The sequence below is a fragment of the Equus przewalskii genome, chromosome 17 (genome assembly GCF_037783145.1).
Source record: "Equus przewalskii isolate Varuska chromosome 17, EquPr2, whole genome shotgun sequence".
Lineage (NCBI taxonomy): Eukaryota > Metazoa > Chordata > Mammalia > Perissodactyla > Equidae > Equus > Equus przewalskii.
Window position 1 is genome coordinate 41,792,436 of NC_091847.1, and position 17,496 is coordinate 41,809,931.

Genomic DNA, 17,496 nt, shown 5'->3' on the forward strand with positions numbered 1-17,496 from the left:
AAGACTGTATATTTATCATGCATCTTTTTTGAAATGGTCTTAGTTGGAAAGTAAGAAAAAAGCCTTTGAAAATAATCATTATCACTTCTTCAGTGGTTTAGATTGAGTATCAAACCAGAAACTAAAACAAGTGGTCTAAAGGTAGAATAGAATATTCAAAAGCACAATTTTCCTGAAAATTTTGGAATATTTGGTCACTGTAATATAGATCAGCATAAAGAATAATATGGTAGTCCCAAACCTCAAATATTTCTCTATTCCATTCCATATTATATGAAATACAGAAATATTTACATTATGTTTAGTGTAAATTAGTTTTCCCCCATTTATCTTTATTTTTACTTTCCCCACTTATTACACTAAGTATACCATTCCTCTGTATGTCAGTCTTGAGAGATTAGGTTTTGCTGCAGGAATAACCAACTAAAATCTCCATGGCTTAAAACAGCAAGGATTTATTTCTATCATGCTGTGTCCATCACAAGCTGGCAGAGGGGCTCTGCGCATTCTAGTCGCTCAGGTACCCAGGCCTATAGAAGCTCCATCTTGACCTGTGTTTTCTGTCGCTATGGCAGACAAAAGGCAGACAAAAAAAATACCTTCTATTTGAAAGTGACATATGTACACCTCCATAGAACACACCAAATCCAAGTATTGAAGAAGGCAAAGAATGCAATCCTACTATGTGTCTAGAAGAAGAACTGTGGTGTCTGTCAATAGCCCAAATGACTACCACAGCATGTGTGTGTGTGTGTGTGCGTGTGTGTGTGTGTAAATGTAACTCATACTTTGGATGGAAATATACTTTCTACACTGTATAGATATGATATCCAGAAAATACTAATTTGTAACCCTATTATTTAAAAATTGAAACAAAATTAATCTTTTTAACTAGTTGATATATGCCAGGATATAAATATTGCTAAAATTGCTAATATATTCTATAAATTTTTCTCTCTATTTTTAAGGAAGGGCTTCTTTCAGAAAGTTTGATTTACTCACACGTAAATAAACTTTGCCAAGCTTGAATCATCAACTCTAATTTAATGAGCTTCCTTTCATCTTCCTTTCCCTTTCCTTTACTCTTGCCTCCGGAAATTTCAACATTCGTTCCAGCATTCTAAGAAAAATGTATATCTGTGCGCATTCATAGAATAAACTAAATTATAATACTTTTCATGAAAATCTTCTTTAGTTAGAGCTGTTTCTTCAAATTGTTATAATCACATGTGAGATAACTAGGAAATGAAAATACTGAACACGTTAAGATTTTGTAATTGCTTTTTTTATCTATAAATGATATTTCTTTTCCTTCTATAGGTATTTCATGATGTTGCTTACAAAGCTAAAGATCGTAATGACTTGGTATCAGGAATCGATGAATTTCTGGATCAGGTTACTGTTCTCCCTCCTGGAGAATGGGATCCAAGCATTCGAATAGAGCCTCCCAAAAATGTTCCTTCCCAGGTACGTATATTTGAAAATACTCTTAGGAATCCCATCATTTTGATGTCTAAGTACATGTACTAAAATAGTCTAACTCATCAAAAGGGTGCAAATGATTTAAATTATAACCTCTAGGAAGGCAGAGGCACGAAGTTACAAAGTCTTCCTTGATCCTATTCAACATAACTTACTGAGAAATTGGTTTTAATGATGCACTACTAAATCAAGCAGTTTCATATACCTGGAAAGATCTTGGACCCACCTTAAAAAATTTTATACCAGAGGAAAATTAAAATTTTTATAAAGATGTAAAATATGGCTTGAGAAAAAGCACATTACTGTCTTTCTATATTCTGATGATACATGACTTTGAAATTGACATGTATTAGGAAAATTCAAAGGCATGACTTAGTCATATTACACAGAAAACTCTCTATTTCTGCTAATGACATTTATGATTAGGAAAATATTTTTTTCTAATTCTTGTATTTGTATTACCTTTGTATGAATGTATAGTATGAAAATTGTAAAAATTCTGCCTATAAAAATCTAATGTGCATTTTACTCATTACAAAATCAAGAAAGATAGAAAGAAAGACTGTTGCTATTACTTGGGGTCATTTTCTCATTGCAGGCGTGACTTTGTTGAGAGTGGTGGCCAAGTGTTTGTTAAGCCCACTCCTCATGTGGCCGCCTCTATTTCTACTGAATCTGCCTCCTGCCACTCTCCCAGTGTCATCTCCTCAGCCTTGCCTTTGGCTCTTGTCCCTGTGGACTCTAGCCTGGTCTGACTCTCCTGCCCTAGTTCAAGTGACAGATGGCCTGATTGACCCAGCCTGGACTTAGAAGTTTTTCTGGTTAGCCAGAGGTGGGCAAATGAGCAGGTGTACCAGTCAATCATGAGTGTTTAAAAAAGTCATCTCAGTCCCTCTATCAATTTAAGGTTAATACACTGATGTCTCATTTCTATATTTTCACTCTGAAGTCATTTCATAATTATTAAAGATTATTTGCTTTTCTTTTCTCATTGATTACAATTTTGTGATTCTATAACTGTAGCCACATAGTTTCAGTTGATCTACTACTAAAAGAAGTTGCTTAGGGAGCAATTTTAAGAGCTATAGATTGTCTTGTTTTTGTACTTGTATACATCTTTCAACTGATAATATTAGGAAAGGCAATAGAATTCTTCCTGAAGTAATATGAGACTCTTGATGCAGCTAAATGTGGCTGAAGGAAAATGTCTAACTACCTGGACTGGTCTCACATAATTCATGGCCACATACCTCAAGTGGGTCCTCCATGTTGCAAGTTTATCATAACTATACTTCCTTAGGTCAATCATTCTCTCTAGATGTCTATTCCACACCTGTTATCTCTTCTCAAACATTTAGCACATCCTTCCTGACCTTCACTCCCAGTTGTTGCCTTGCTTTCTACTTCCTGAGAAATTTGAAATGATCAAAAGAGAACGTCCATAGACTGCCACCACCACACCTATCCACCTGCCAGCATCTGCACCCACATACTCTGCCTTCCCATATATTACTATTGAACTATCCAAAGTCAGCCTTCTCCTTGTACACTAGATCCCATCTCTTCACACCTGCTCAAAGACATTACTTTGTCAATTTTCCACTTTCTCCCCTATATCATCTGTTCTTTTGTTCTGTATTATATCATTTTTATTAGCATATAACTTATTGTTAATTTACAATTCTTAAAAAAAGAACTCTCAATACTGCTATCACTGCCAGCTACTCACCCATTTCTTTGTTCCTCTTTGCACAAAGTGCCACACAAGAGTTCTCTGTACTACCTGCCTCCAATTCCTCTCCTCCAGTTCTCTCTTAAACCTACTCCAATAAGGCTTTTGCCTCCGTCACCTCACTGAAATTACTTATATGAAGGCCACCAATGATCTTCACAATGCTAAATCCCATGGTCAGTTCTCAGTCTGTATTTTATTAAGCCTGTCAGTCAGTAGCATTTGACAAAGTTGATGACTACCTTTTCTTTGATACACTTTCTTTGCATGGCTCCCAAAACACTACACTCACTTGGTTTTCCTTGTACTTCAGTGGTCATTACTTCTCAGTCTTCTTTGCTGGTTCCTCCTCTTCTCTCTGATTTCTTTATGTTAAAGTGATGCAGGGCTCAGTCCTTAGTCATCTTCTCTCCTCTATCTACACTCATTTTTTTGGTAATATCATCCAATCTTATAGCTTTAAATCCTCTCCCAAATTTATTTTTACCTTGAATTTGAGAGTTATTTATCCAAATGGCTATCCTGTGTCTCCACTTGGGCGTCCTATAGATTTCTAAAACTTATTATGTCTAAAATTTGAACTGAATTGTAGTTTGTCTCATTTCTGTACCTATATACATCTTTGCAACTATATTAGAAAAGGCAATATAGTGCTTGTTGAAGTATATAAGAAACTCTGATCTTTTCTCAAAATCTGTTCCATCTGTACCTTCCCATCTTGGTAGGTGCTACCTCCATATTTACAGTTGATCAAGCCAAGAACATTTATTTTTTTCCCTTATATCTGACTTCCATTCTGCCAGGAAATACTCTTGGCTTCACCTTCAATATTTATCCAGAATTATACCATTTCTTGTATTGCCACTACCATCACTCTAGTTCCAGCCAACATCATCTTTCTCCTGGATTACTGAAATAGCCTCCTGCTGGTCTCTTTGTTTCTACCATTGGCCCCTAGAATCTGTTCTCAACACAGCAGCCAGAGTGACTCCAAGTTAGATCATTCTCCTTTTTTCCTCAAAACCCTGCAGAAGTTCCTCATTTCACTGGAAATAAACGCCAAAGACTTACAATGCCTACTAAACCTACCGGATCTGGCCTCCCTTTACCTCTCACAAGTCATCTCCTAGCACTTTTTTCCTTGCTGACTCCTCTCCAACCATATTGGCCTCCTAGCTCCTTGTTCTTCAAACCCTGCAGTGACATTCTTGCTTTAAGACTGTCCCACTGGCTGTTCCTTCTGCCTGGCTATCCCCCATGAGTTATTCTCATGGCTAATTCCTTTTACTCCCTCCACTTTTTCTCAGATGACACTTTCTCTCTGAGCCTGCCTGACCCCTCTACTTAAAATTGCCACTTTCTCCTCCTCTACCACCCACCCCACACCTCAGACCGCTTTACTCTGCTCTAAATTTTTATTTTTCTATAGTTTTTAATCTTTCTAATGCACTATAGAATTAATTTATTTATGTGTTTATTTGTTTATTGTGGGCCTTCCTCATTAGAATGTAAGCTCCACAGGTCTGATTTGTCTGCTGGTGTATGTAGCGGGGCCTAGTAACTGATAAAGATTGGCTCTCACTAAGTATTTGTTGATTGAATTAATAAATTGTGTAATTTTAATGGTCAAATATCTACTCACCCATTGATTTGTTTTAAAATATCAAAATACATGTGTTTCTGAACAAAAAATATTTCCTACATTTTCCTCAGAATACTCATTGGTATTGTTCATATACACCTCTCTTTTCAAATACCTTTTTCCCCTATTGTAAGATGAACACTCCTTGAGGAAACAAGTACTTTAGGATGGCTGATATCTTTCATGGTTTGTCATTTGCCTTTCAATGTATAGCTTTTCCATTGTAAAACAATGAGTTAATTGTCCAGTAAGGGATAATTCCCTTGAAGACCAAATAATATCACTTACTTTCTGAGACTTGTGGAAGCTAAGAAATGTTTCCCTAGGTGATTATTGGGTATTGAGGGTCACTCTTAAGCTCTAATGTATGTTAACCTATAAAGGCAGTTCCTTCATCAGTTGACAGACATCCTCTCTTTTATCTTTGAACTTCAGTTCATTGTATCTATTCATATGCCTAAGAAATTGTAAAAATATTAAGCAATGAACTTTCCTATATTTTTTGCATTTCAAAACCTATTTTTCTCATGTTTTAAACCTGTACCATTTTACCTAAATATCTCATTATACATAAGATCGTTTGATTATTCCTTTTTGTTCTTCATGTTTACAGTAAGCATGAAGAACATGTTTATATGTTTACTATTTTGGAATGGCAATCAAGTAAAAATTTTAACTGCATCACTTTAAAAAATTTTATTATCCTTTTAAGCACCTTTGAACACGTTGATGTGCTCTAAGATCACCAATAGGTTGGATTTTCTGATTTTTTCAAATCTCTGACTCTGACAAAAGTGGGTGGAATATACCTATGGGAAAACATCGCTTACATAAACCTCAGCCAGTTTGTCATTGGCTCAATTTGGAAGCTTCCTTTTGCAATAGTCTTTTGGATCTCCATGAGTCAGAAAGAACCATATTGTAAATCATTCTCTGGGTAGGAAGATATCAGCCAGAATCAAGGAGGGAAATACCCTTAAAAAATAGCTAATGATAATAGTTGATGTTTATTGAAAAGTTTAACTTTGTCAGGCATATAACACCTCTTCATCCCAAGCTGCCCCAACCCTGGTCTCTCTTGTCCCCTTCTCTTCATTTTTCCTCATAGCTCCATCTCTGCCTGACTTTGTAGGTTTACTGTTTGTCTCCATTAATAGAATGCTTTTTCTTGCTCACCTTTGCATCTCTAGCATCCATCACAATGAATGGCACACAGTAGGCACTCAATAAATTTTAGTTGAAAGAAGGAATAAATGCCCATCACCTCATTTAATTCTCTCAACCACACTGACAGGTACTGTTGTTGCCACCAATGAACGGAGGAAGGAACTGAAGCTTTAGGAGGCTAGATAACTTCCTAGAAGTCATGCAGCAAATAAGTAACAGAGCCTGGGTTCTTAGCCACTCTGCATATTGCCTCAAGGGAAAAAATTTGTTTTTGTTATTTGCAACTAGCACCTGAAATTAAAAAACAAAAACAAAAAAACTTCCCGCAGGAGAAGAGGAAGATTCCTGCTGTACCAAATGGAACAGCAGCTCATGGGGAAGCAGAGCCCCACGGAGGCCACAGTGGACCTGAACTCCAGCGAACTGGAAGGTTAGTGGAAAGCACTTGTATGGACTTTAGAGACCAAATGATAGACCATTCTTGTGTGTCAGGAATTGCTATTGTGAGAGCTAATTTTTCTTTTATACTTTGAATACCTACTCTTTGGGGATGAAAAATGCCAATTAATTTGATTTCTCTGTAGTTGCTAATGATTGTCATTAAAAACCAGAACAGTGGATACACCATTCCATTTTATCTTACCTAGTCTTTCATTTTGCTGTGCATAAAATGCATTCACAGATTCTTAGAATGAATAAGAAAGCTGTCAGTTGCCCCTTCCAAAACAGCCTGTTGAAAGCTTCAAGTTCAAGATGGAAATAAAAATAAACAACATGAACTCAGTCTTATAGACCGTATCTCATTACATGCAAGTAGGATGTATATAATAGTATTTTTTATTTTTCCGGATGTAATTTGAAAAAGCTATATGATTTATTTTTCTAATCACACGTCTTTGAAGAGATGAAAGCTTCAATTTATTTTTTAAAATGGTTCTTTATGGTTTTTTGACAGCTTGTCTCTCTCCAAGCAATGTGTGAGCAGAAAATCAGAAACCCTTGGGTGGGTCTCTCTTCAGGGAATATGTGCACACAGCCTCCATTATAATTGAAGGCAATTGTAAAGGCTTTGCAGGATTGGTGCTTCTCTCCCCTCAAGGCCATTTCCTGTACTTCTTTCCCTGTGTCCTCTAAGCTGACTTTCCAGTTCCTGACAACTCTGTGCATTTTAATTCTCCTTTGTTCTCTCCCTTTATCTATGTTTTGTCTCTGAGGAAATGTCCTTTAATGTCTTCCTGAGGCTCCATACCTATTTTGAGATGGTTCAACTTTTTCCTTTTCCCTTTACTGGAAGTGTTGTTACTCCTTCTGTTTGCTTTCATATTTTCAAATGCTGCCTTTTTATTTTTGGTGGTTTTCTTTTCTCTCTGTCAGGTGTAACATACCACATAGCTTAGATTTTTTTTCAAAGTTCACTTTTCCTTACTGCTTCCTAAATCCTCCCAGGTCACCAATATCCGGTATCTTCGCTTCTCCAGAGTTCTTCCACAGATTCTGTTGCTGACATGACTTGAAGTATCCATTACTCATCTGCTCTCCTGGAGTTGCTGGTGTACATCTGGGCTGCTCTTGCACTGTTCTCTGCAATGACCTCCCACTTCCGGATTTAGATTTTTGCTGCTAAAAGCACGTTTATTACACAGTAATATAACACCTATTTAGACTAATGTATGCCCTAATAAGTAATCAATTAAAGGACAATGGTCTAATAGAGAGTGCTATCAAAACTATAAATATTCACTACTAAGTAATATGTCATAACCACCTCAAATTCTAATTTGGGAGTAGGAGGGATATAAATCATAAAGAAATAAATAAATAGACTAGTAGATTAAATCTATTTTGAATTGTGACTTTGACAAGTTAACAAATCATTCAGAAATGATCTCCCAAATTAAAACTATGCATGTGTTCTACCAAACACAGGTAGGGGAACCTAAGATGATCTTTGTGTGTGTGTGAATTCCACAGGTTTTCTGCAAGCCTCTCTTAAGTTTTAAATGTCCTTTTTTTCAATTGAAATTTCATCCTTCTCAACCTCTTCTACTCTGTATCCCTCTGAAGGAAGTAATCGCTAGGAAAACAGTGATTCTGTCACTCACATAATAGTAAGAGAGTTACTAATATGTTACTATCATGTCTATGTCAATCAGATCAGGGCAATTAGAAATAATAGTGTTGAGGGGCCAGCCCCGTGCCACAGGGGTTAAGTTCGCACGTTCTGCTTTGCAGCCTGGGGTTTGCTGGTTCAGATCCTGGGTGTGGACCTATGCACTGCTTGTCAAGACTTGCTGTGGTAGGCAGGCGTCCCACATATGGAGTAGAGTAAGATGGGCACAGATGTTAGCTCAGGGCCAGTCTTCTTCAGCAAGAAGAGGAGGATTGGTGGCAGATGTTAGCTCAGGGCTAATCTTCCTCAAAAAAAAAAAATAAATAAATAAATAAAGAATACTTTATTAAAAACAAAAAATAATACTGTTGGCACAAAATAATCAATAACGTTTCTGTAGATAAGAAAGATAAGGTGAATTTTACTTCAGCCAGGGTGAGGATTATAATTTGGGAAGGCAGGTTCCACAAAGAAAGAAAGCTTCCTGGAGAAGCATGGTTTTCAGTACAGTCATATCTTTTTAGAACAAAGAACATACTTTAAACATGCCAAAGATGCATATTCATCAAAGTTTCAAAGAAATATTCAGTTGTAAATTAGCAGGTCAACATGACCCGGATGTCCAGAAAGAGACTAATACAGGTGGGCCTTACCAATAGGGCATAGGAGGGGAAGTACGCATTCTTATCTTGAGAGTGCATTCCTGACTTTAATTGTTAAAGGGGATGTACAATGTATGTTTGATAGACCATAAATCAGGCTTCTTTAGTTCAACTTGAATCAATTGTGAACTCAAATAGTTACCCTATGTACCTCAATATATGAGAATCTTTTGTCGATAGTCAAAATTTTTGGCTATTCTGAAGATGTACATGTTTCAACACAAACCAGAATTTGTTTCTCAAGAAAACAATCATTTTTGAGATGATTCTTAGATTGCCAAATGAATATTTGTATTTAAAAAATAAATAACAAAAGTTTAACGTTTTTGCATAATCAAAGCATATTCAGCATACTGGCAGTGTATTGGAACATAATAGTGTTTTTTTAAGCTCCATGTGGGAACTTAATCATAGTCTCATTCATTTGAATATGACATCTTTATTCCATGGAGCACAAAAAGCCTTTAGTAGTCAAGTGTTAAGTCTGCATATTATTATTAAATGTTCAAAGATTGAGAATACCTGTTCATTAATGCTCTCATTTCTAATAGATTAAAAAAAATTTTAGTCCTCAAATTTTAGGCAGTATTTCACAATTTGATACCATTTAGATGCCTGCCTGGAACAATATCTGGTGAGGGATTTTTTTTGGCAGAGAGAGTAGGTAACTGGAGCCGTGGTTAAACACTACTGTTTCTCTCTAGGGCAATGTTCACTGTGAGAGTACACAAAAGCCAGTTTGCCCTCCCTTCTTCGCTTCCTGCTACACTAAATGGAATGTAAACAATTAGAAAATGCTGCCAACAGTTGAGGGTAGTAGGCCTGAGTTTAGAAATAGTTTGATGTAGAAATGGCATGGAAATTAGAGTAATCCTTAAATCTCATTATTTGAATTTTGATTGAGGAACAGTCTGGACCTTGTTTGAGAGAACTGGGGAATTTTTGGTTGTTTACACAATGTTCGGTTAGGGATTGAGGTGACATAGTGGTCAAAGCTTTCCCTGTAGATCGTGGTGATACAACAAAGCAGGTTAATGTGAGTCTCAGCTCTGCTGATGGGAAACGTGTACTATGACCTGGCAACAAAGCAGAAGAGCATTTTGGCTTGTGTGTTTTTATATTTGGATTTCACTATTGTGTTTCCCCCCTGTCTTAGGATTTTTGGGGGACTTATTTTAGATATCAAAAGAAAAGCTCCATACTTCTGGAGTGACTTCAGAGATGCTTTCAGCCTGCAGTGCTTAGCATCTTTTCTATTTCTCTACTGCGCCTGTATGTCTCCTGTCATCACATTTGGAGGACTGCTGGGAGAAGCAACTGAAGGTCGTATAGTATGTATTATACTTTTCTCTGAACTTTGAAACAATCAGTTTTTAAGACTGGTAGTTAGATAAGTGAGCATTTAAGTTTTGACTTCTTTATAAGGAAAGATTTGATGTATGCTCTGGCAGATAAACTACATACGAATTTTCTAGATGGCTAGTAGAACTGGTAAGCTGGGAATGGAATGTCTCAGAACAGTTAATTCTTAGTCTTAGCAAGGTTCTGGTCTTATCCCTGACCCCAATCCTAGGCCAGCTTTAGGCTCTGGTTCTTACCTCGCAGGAGGTCCATTTCCCATTTATACAGGCTGTGTTTCTGTCCTGACACTTATCGTGCATACAGGTAAACTTTTAGTAAGCAAAAAAAGTGAGATGAGGAAGGTGGAGAGGCTACATCCCCATTCACTACCATTCATACTCTGCTGACTGCCTGCCCCTTTTCTTACCCTCCTACCCTCCCCCACATCCTGCCCAAGGTTGCTAGGCTTTTCATAGCAAAGGAAAAAGAATATACCTACATATTTTAAACACTTTCTCCCTAGTTATAAAGTCTGCCTGTACAGCTTAGATAATGGAATCATTTCTGTCTCTACACAGAGTGCAATCGAATCTCTCTTTGGAGCATCCATGACTGGGATAGCCTATTCTCTCTTTGGTGGACAGCCTCTTACCATATTAGGCAGTACAGGACCGGTTTTGGTGTTTGAAAAGATTTTGTTTAAATTTTGCAAGTAAGTGTTATATACTTTTGGCCCTTAGCCCCTTTCTATTTCTCTGCTGTATTTATACTTCTCCCAGCATCCCATTTCGAAGTCTTCTGGGAGAGGTCGAAGTGGCTGATTTGATTCAGTTTGCCATTTTTGTCTCTCCACAGAAATAAAGGAAAAGTAAAAGATTTGTCTATATTGTTATGTAATATTCATAAAAAATGATATTCAGTTCTAAGCACTGAGAAACCCCTTTTAGTTTTGTCCTCTTAGGTATTGCCTTTAGACAGAGTCTTGAGTTTAGATACTCGTGGAATGTGAAGCCTATTTACTTTCACTTCCTGAATTAGACATATTTCCATCTATTTAAAATGGTGGCAAGCTGTTAAATGACCTTCTTTCCACTGTTCTTTCCTTTTCCTCCCCCCAGAGAATATGGGCTGTCATACCTATCTTTAAGAGCTAGTATTGGACTTTGGACTGCAACTCTGTGTATCATCCTTGTGGCCACTGACGCAAGCTCCCTTGTCTGCTACATCACCCGCTTTACTGAAGAAGCCTTTGCTTCTCTCATTTGCATCATCTTCATTTATGAGGCCCTAGAGAAGCTGTTTGAACTCAGTGAAGCATATCCAATCAACATGCACAATGATTTGGAACTACTGACACAATACTCGTAAGTACCAGTTCCCCTGTTGGCTTTTCTTTTTACAAATGTTGCTGTTGTTAGAAGAAATGTGAGGAACTTACTCCGCAGATAGAGTGCCTTAAATTGATTCATGACCTAAATCCTGGACTCTCACAGTTGAACAGGATTTTAAAAGTCATCTAATCAGTCACTCATCTGATACTTGAGTTCTCATTATAACATCTCTCCCAAGAATATCAGTTTGAAGTTCTGTTTGTCAAACATTCCCTATTAAGTAGATAATGGACCAAGGTCAATTTTACAATACAGAGATTTTGCTTTTGCAAAATATATACACTTTTCGTCTTCCTTTAAGGCCTTTTTGATTTACTATAATCCAAAGAAACGTAGTAGTGAAAATATAAGATTTCAGATTTAGAACAAAAAGGTAAAAGAGACTTGTTGAGTCTAAATTGTATTAGCTTGATGTTTGAAATTAGGACAAAAACATAAATAAAAAAATCGCTAAACTGAAATATAATTTTGCTTTTGGAACTTACTACATTTGTGATGTAAGTACTCAGGTATTACCTACTGAAGTTCGTATTATAGTTTAGGATTAAAGATGGGATTGGATCTACTGTACTTTCTAGTTTTAGTATGCCAGCAGTTTGGAATTTCCCTAAGGCTGTGTTTGTGGAGTATATGTAGACATTACATTACTCTTTTCTTTGATTTAACTTTAGAATTTTTTGTTGCATTTACATATAAGTTTTTATACAGCAAATATTTGAAACAATATGTTCTTTATGAGGCAGTTATAACCTGTCTGTCAACAACAAATGCTCTTCTTATAAACTGCTTAGATATGCCTCAAATATTTTGAAGATTTATTGTCTTTATTTACTATTATAAGAAGTTGAAATTAGGCCCAAATGGTGCAATGTTATAATTTTGTTAAGAATGATGTAATGATACAGTGTTCAAAATAACATGATTTTTAGTACTTTGAATTTTTCTTGGTCATTAGAAATATCTTTAACAGTACACGTCTATTTTTGGATAAGAAAAATCAGAGCGGAAATATAAAATAACTTTCCCAAAAAAAGAAAATAATGAGGGTATTGTGAACATGTTTCAGAAGGGGATAAAGAAGGTGTCAGAGTCGCTCAGAAAGCAGGCAAATGGGTATAGCAGTTTGATTAGAATGAGGGATAATATTGATACATGTTTTTTCATTCATCTTTAGTTGAAAAGAGAGCGGCGTCACCTAATTTTCTATCCTTGCTGGGATATATAATTATGTCTGCTTGGGTTTTCAAACCTACTACATGCCAGGCACTATGCTCAGTGCTAGGGAAATCATAAATAATATTCTGTCCTCGATGAATGTCCAGTAGGGAATGTAGACAGACAACACAATGAAATAAGTCCTGTGTTACGGGATTGGTGCAGAATGCTGTGGTGCCACATCAGAAGAGCACCTAACCCAGATTTGGGGTTTTGAGAAGACTTCCTGAAGGAAGTCTTTAGAAGACCAAAAAATCTGTAAGAGTTAGAAAGGTGCTGAGGAATAAGGCAGGAGAGTGGTTCAGACAGAGGGAATGGCACAGGCCTGGATGCAAGAAATTCATTAATGTTTTGAAATATTTGTCCAAAGTCATATAGATAGTGGTAAAACAAGAAATTAGACTCAAGTTTTACGCCTTTTGTGTGATTTTCAGTACACTGATGAATACAAATAAGCTCTCCTAAAGAAACAATATGGAACAAATAAAACATAAAAAGAGAACTATTCTGTTTGAAGTGGTAGGGAGGCACCAAATGTCCACCCTTCTAACTGTTCCCTGAACCCTCAGTGGCATCTTCTAAGGCACTTCACATTGAGGAACACAGTTTAAAATCCCCTGGTCTAGAAAGGAAAAAGATCAGAAAAGCAAGAACTGAGCCCTAGATAATGGTCACAGCTTGAAGGTAACAGTGAAAAAATGAAGCGAGTAGATAAAAAATAAGAAAGAGGCATGAGAAAAGGAGAAAACCAAGGATAATGTCAGGTTGTAGAAGGCAAGGGACAAGACAGTATCAAGAAATCTTTAGAGAGGACAGTGTGTATAGAGATCAAACAGAATAAGGAAAAGAAATCATTCTTAACTTTAAGAGACAGGATTGGGGGGAGGGGGAGGAAAGACTAAAAGGACTTAAAACATTAAGAAGGGAGTAGCCAGCAAAGAAATGGAGAAATATGTGCAGGCCATTTTGGGGTCACAGAAAGTGAAAAACAGTGTGTCCTGGAGAGGGCAATGAGATCACAAGAATGGTAATTTGTGACAGAAAAAAGCTATGTGTTTGAAAATGAGGACAGAGACAGTAGAAAGAGAGATGATGGAGAGCAAATGGATAAACATGGGATTGAAACCTCCCAGGGATCAAAAGGTGGTGAGATCAAGACAACTTGTGGGGTTAAGTAAGACAAATGCTCAGAGGATAATTTGAAAACAAAAATAGCATTGTTTGTCTGTGATTCTTGCCTGTCATGGAAATCAAGAGGAGAGTGGCACGTGTCCTGACTTTGTCAATGTTTCCATCCTTCTTTTTAAAAAAAAGATCACCGCAAGTTTAAGTTAAAGTTTTGCTTTCTCACAGTGTGGGCACCTGAAACCTAATTATTTGAAGGCCAAGCAGGAATGTGTGCTAATCACTGTGTTCCATTGCCTGAATCCCTTCTCAACCAAAATTAAGGAGGTAGAAGGAATGGAAAGACTGATTCACCCCGATGGATAGTGGGGTTTTAGTGTTGCCTGGCCCTGAAATGGGTGTAAGAGAAACACGGAGAATCACAGTCTCCTGGAAAATGTGGTGCTGACCAGAGACCCTTACTGCATTGTCTTCACTTTAGTTTTCCCCCCATGATTCTCTGGCTTCCAGTACCACTCAAGTTATGTGCAGGAATCTGACCAGGTATTGCCATCACTTGTTCTTTGGAGAAGCAAAACCAATCTTTTTTGCTATGCATATATTTATTAGTGTGCTTTTGGTCATGTGTATTAAAGAAAACTAAAGTTATTCCTAACAATAATGACTACTTTAATGTGTTATATAATCGCACACTTTTGCACAAAACATTTTCTGTTTCATGACACTTTTGGTAGTTTTCTTGTTCCTGTCGCTGTGACCTTTCCTCATGAATCAGTTTTTGAGTGTCATTATACTCATGCTGACCTAAAGTTTTCTACTGATGTTGCTGGCCTCATGCTTTCATAGTTTTTATGAGAAAAATTCTTAGAAAATGTCATAGCTAGGATGTACTATCTCAGAGATTGCAATCTTTTCGAACTTGATATGCCTATGCTCCCACATATTTTGTTTATGTGTAAGATAGTGAAAAAAGAGGCATCATATTTAGGATCTACATTTCAGATATTCTTTATACTTGGGCCTCCTATGTTCAGATTTCTTTAAATTCAAAGTTTTACCAACCAAATAACAAAATGTCTTTGATTTTTTAAAGACTTTTCGACTTCCTCTGGCATCCTAACCTTACAATATGATAATATGCAGACCTTATATTTGAAGTTAGAAGCTTTCCTATCATTGTGCCAAGAGCAAGTGTCAAGATAATCAATTTAGTTTCAAGAATATATACATTACACCAGATGATCAAGCTGAATATGTCAAGTTAGCAATAAGACATGAGTTTGTGGGAATAACTTTTTCTAGGTTGCTTTGATTTTAAGGAATGGCAAAAATAGAATAAAGCATTCTGCTTACGTAAGGTGAAATGTTCCTTCAGTGTATAGAAATAATCTAAAACTCTCAAAGATGGCTAGCTAAGGAAAGATTAGGGTTGTATTAACCCTTTGCAGTTGGTTGGGTCAAAGCAAAGAACAGGGTCTGACCATTACTCTGGTTTCCAATATATTAGCAGACTAGAGTTAAATAATATTCAATAATTACCAAGCTATTAGAAAGAGTGATCTTGGGGCCAGCCCTGTGGCCTAGTGGTTAAGTTCATGCGCTCGCTTCAGTGGCCCAGGTTTTCCCCAGTTAGGATCCTGGGCGCAGACATGGCACCGCTCGTCAGGCCATGCTGACGTGGCGGCCCACATGCCACAACTAGAACGACCTACAACTAAAATATGCAACTATGTACTGGGGGGATTTGGGGAGAAAAAGCAGAAAGAAAAAAAGGAAGATTGGCAACAGTTGTTAGCTCAGCTGCCAATCTTTAAAAACAAAGAAAGCGTGATCTCACTGTTAGGTTATGGGAAGTTGTTTTTGTTTTTTTCCCTGTCTCTTTGTTGTTTTTTTTCTAACACTGAGCCCTCTACATAACCCAGGACAGTAATCTGTTCTGGATAAATGTTATTACTGACTGACATTATATTCCTAAAGGAATTTTCTCATCTCCTCACTGGATTTGAGCCTCCTTTAAAGTAGAAAACATGTAGCGATTTTACCCCCCATAGACACAGCATAATCCTGTACATACATTAAGTAATACTTAGTGTATACTGATTAACTGAACATGTTGTAGAATGATTGACATCACCTGGCCAATCTTGTTTGACAAGTGAAGACAATTGTGTTCTTTTACAGTATCTTTAACACTACTCTTAAAGATTTCAACTAGAAGTTTTGAATAAACTTAAGATGTTATGAGAATCTTAATGTGGGATAAAAATGTACAAATCTGCATCCATAAAACTAGTTCTGACTGAAAATTTAGACAGGGTGCCAACATAGTGGAGAAGTCATCTGTAAGAATGAAGCGAGGCAGGACTGCATCCTACAGCAGAGCTCTAAAAGTTGGGAAGAGATGCCAGGAGAAAGAGGACGAAAAGGAAGTTATCATAGCTCATTGACCTTTTAGCACTCACCAGTCAAAAGATAAAGAATAAAACTCAGATTTAGAGAAACCCCTGTGTTTTAACTTTTTTTAATTACTTTTTTTACTTCATATACTGTTGACCAAATCTATCTAGAATTGATTGCAACATAACTTTATATTTTCATGTATTTATTTGTGTAATGTGTGTGTAACCCCACTAGATTAATTTCCATAATGCTAGGACCATGAGTATTAGGTACACCTTTGTACACACTGTACTAGCAAAGTGCTTGGTACATATCATAAAATGAACATGTTTGTTCAAATTTTTACATTTCTGAAAATGCTTCTTACAACTGATATGCACATTTAAAATACAGTTTTATCTCCCTTAAAAAGCTGGTATTAAGAAAGTGGATTATCTGACATCTTAGAATCAAATAAATATAATAGTAGGCACTCAATAAATAATTATTCAATAAATAAACTTCTGCCAACCCACCTCATTCTTGATTCTTAATCCAAACACTTACAATTCTTGTTTTCCCTTCCTGCTTTTGAACTAAATTCTTATTTTAATAATAAAGTCTTATCTCTAGTAGCAATAATATCCAGTATCAGTTTATTATTCACTTGTTTTATCCTCACTGTTCCTAATGGATTATGAGCCTTTTGTGTAGAAGATTAATGTCCCTTCATTTTTCTGCCTCCAGAGCCAGGGGCTTGGTAGGTACCAGTAAGCCTTTAAGTATCTTTAAACAATGTTACTTCTTAGATTCACCTTTAGCCACTATTTTCCTTCTCTATAACTACAGATTTACTGAACTTAAATAGAATTATCTTTCATATTTTCTTGTCAAATAGCTATGAAAGGGAAGAAATTTACTTGAGCATCCAATATTAGAGGAAGAGTGCTAATCAGGAATTGGTGGTTTCTTCTCTAAGATGCATCAAATGGCCAGAAGTCATGTGGTTATATATCAAATACACAGTGTTTCACTTTGTTGAGATGTGGTGACCGTTCTCAGAGAGTTCATAATCTTTGAAATACTGACCCAATTTCTCTTCACGTCCTGAATTTAAAGAAATATTCCATAATATTAAAAATGGAATATGATGATGTTTTAATTTACATTAAAATACCTCAGCACAGACACTGTAGTAATATGTGTATGTTAGGTTAAGTTACAAGCATAGGCAGCTAGTATTTTAATCA

The 17,496-nt window shown here is 36.5% G+C and overlaps 1 protein-coding gene across 25 annotated transcripts in view; it reads left to right on the forward strand.

Moving 5' to 3' along the window:
• SLC4A10 (solute carrier family 4 member 10) overlaps positions 1-17,496 on the forward strand; it is a 275,647-nt gene that overhangs the window by 187,390 nt on the left and 70,761 nt on the right. For all 25 annotated transcript variants that reach the window (XM_070581380.1, XM_070581389.1, XM_070581385.1 and 22 more), the window contains 5 exons: positions 1,321-1,467; positions 6,353-6,453; positions 9,952-10,126; positions 10,715-10,848; positions 11,255-11,500. In XM_070581380.1, coding sequence (XP_070437481.1) covers positions 1,321-1,467; positions 6,353-6,453; positions 9,952-10,126; positions 10,715-10,848; positions 11,255-11,500 — 803 coding nt within the window. The remainder of the gene's footprint in view (positions 1-1,320; positions 1,468-6,352; positions 6,454-9,951; positions 10,127-10,714; positions 10,849-11,254; positions 11,501-17,496) is intronic.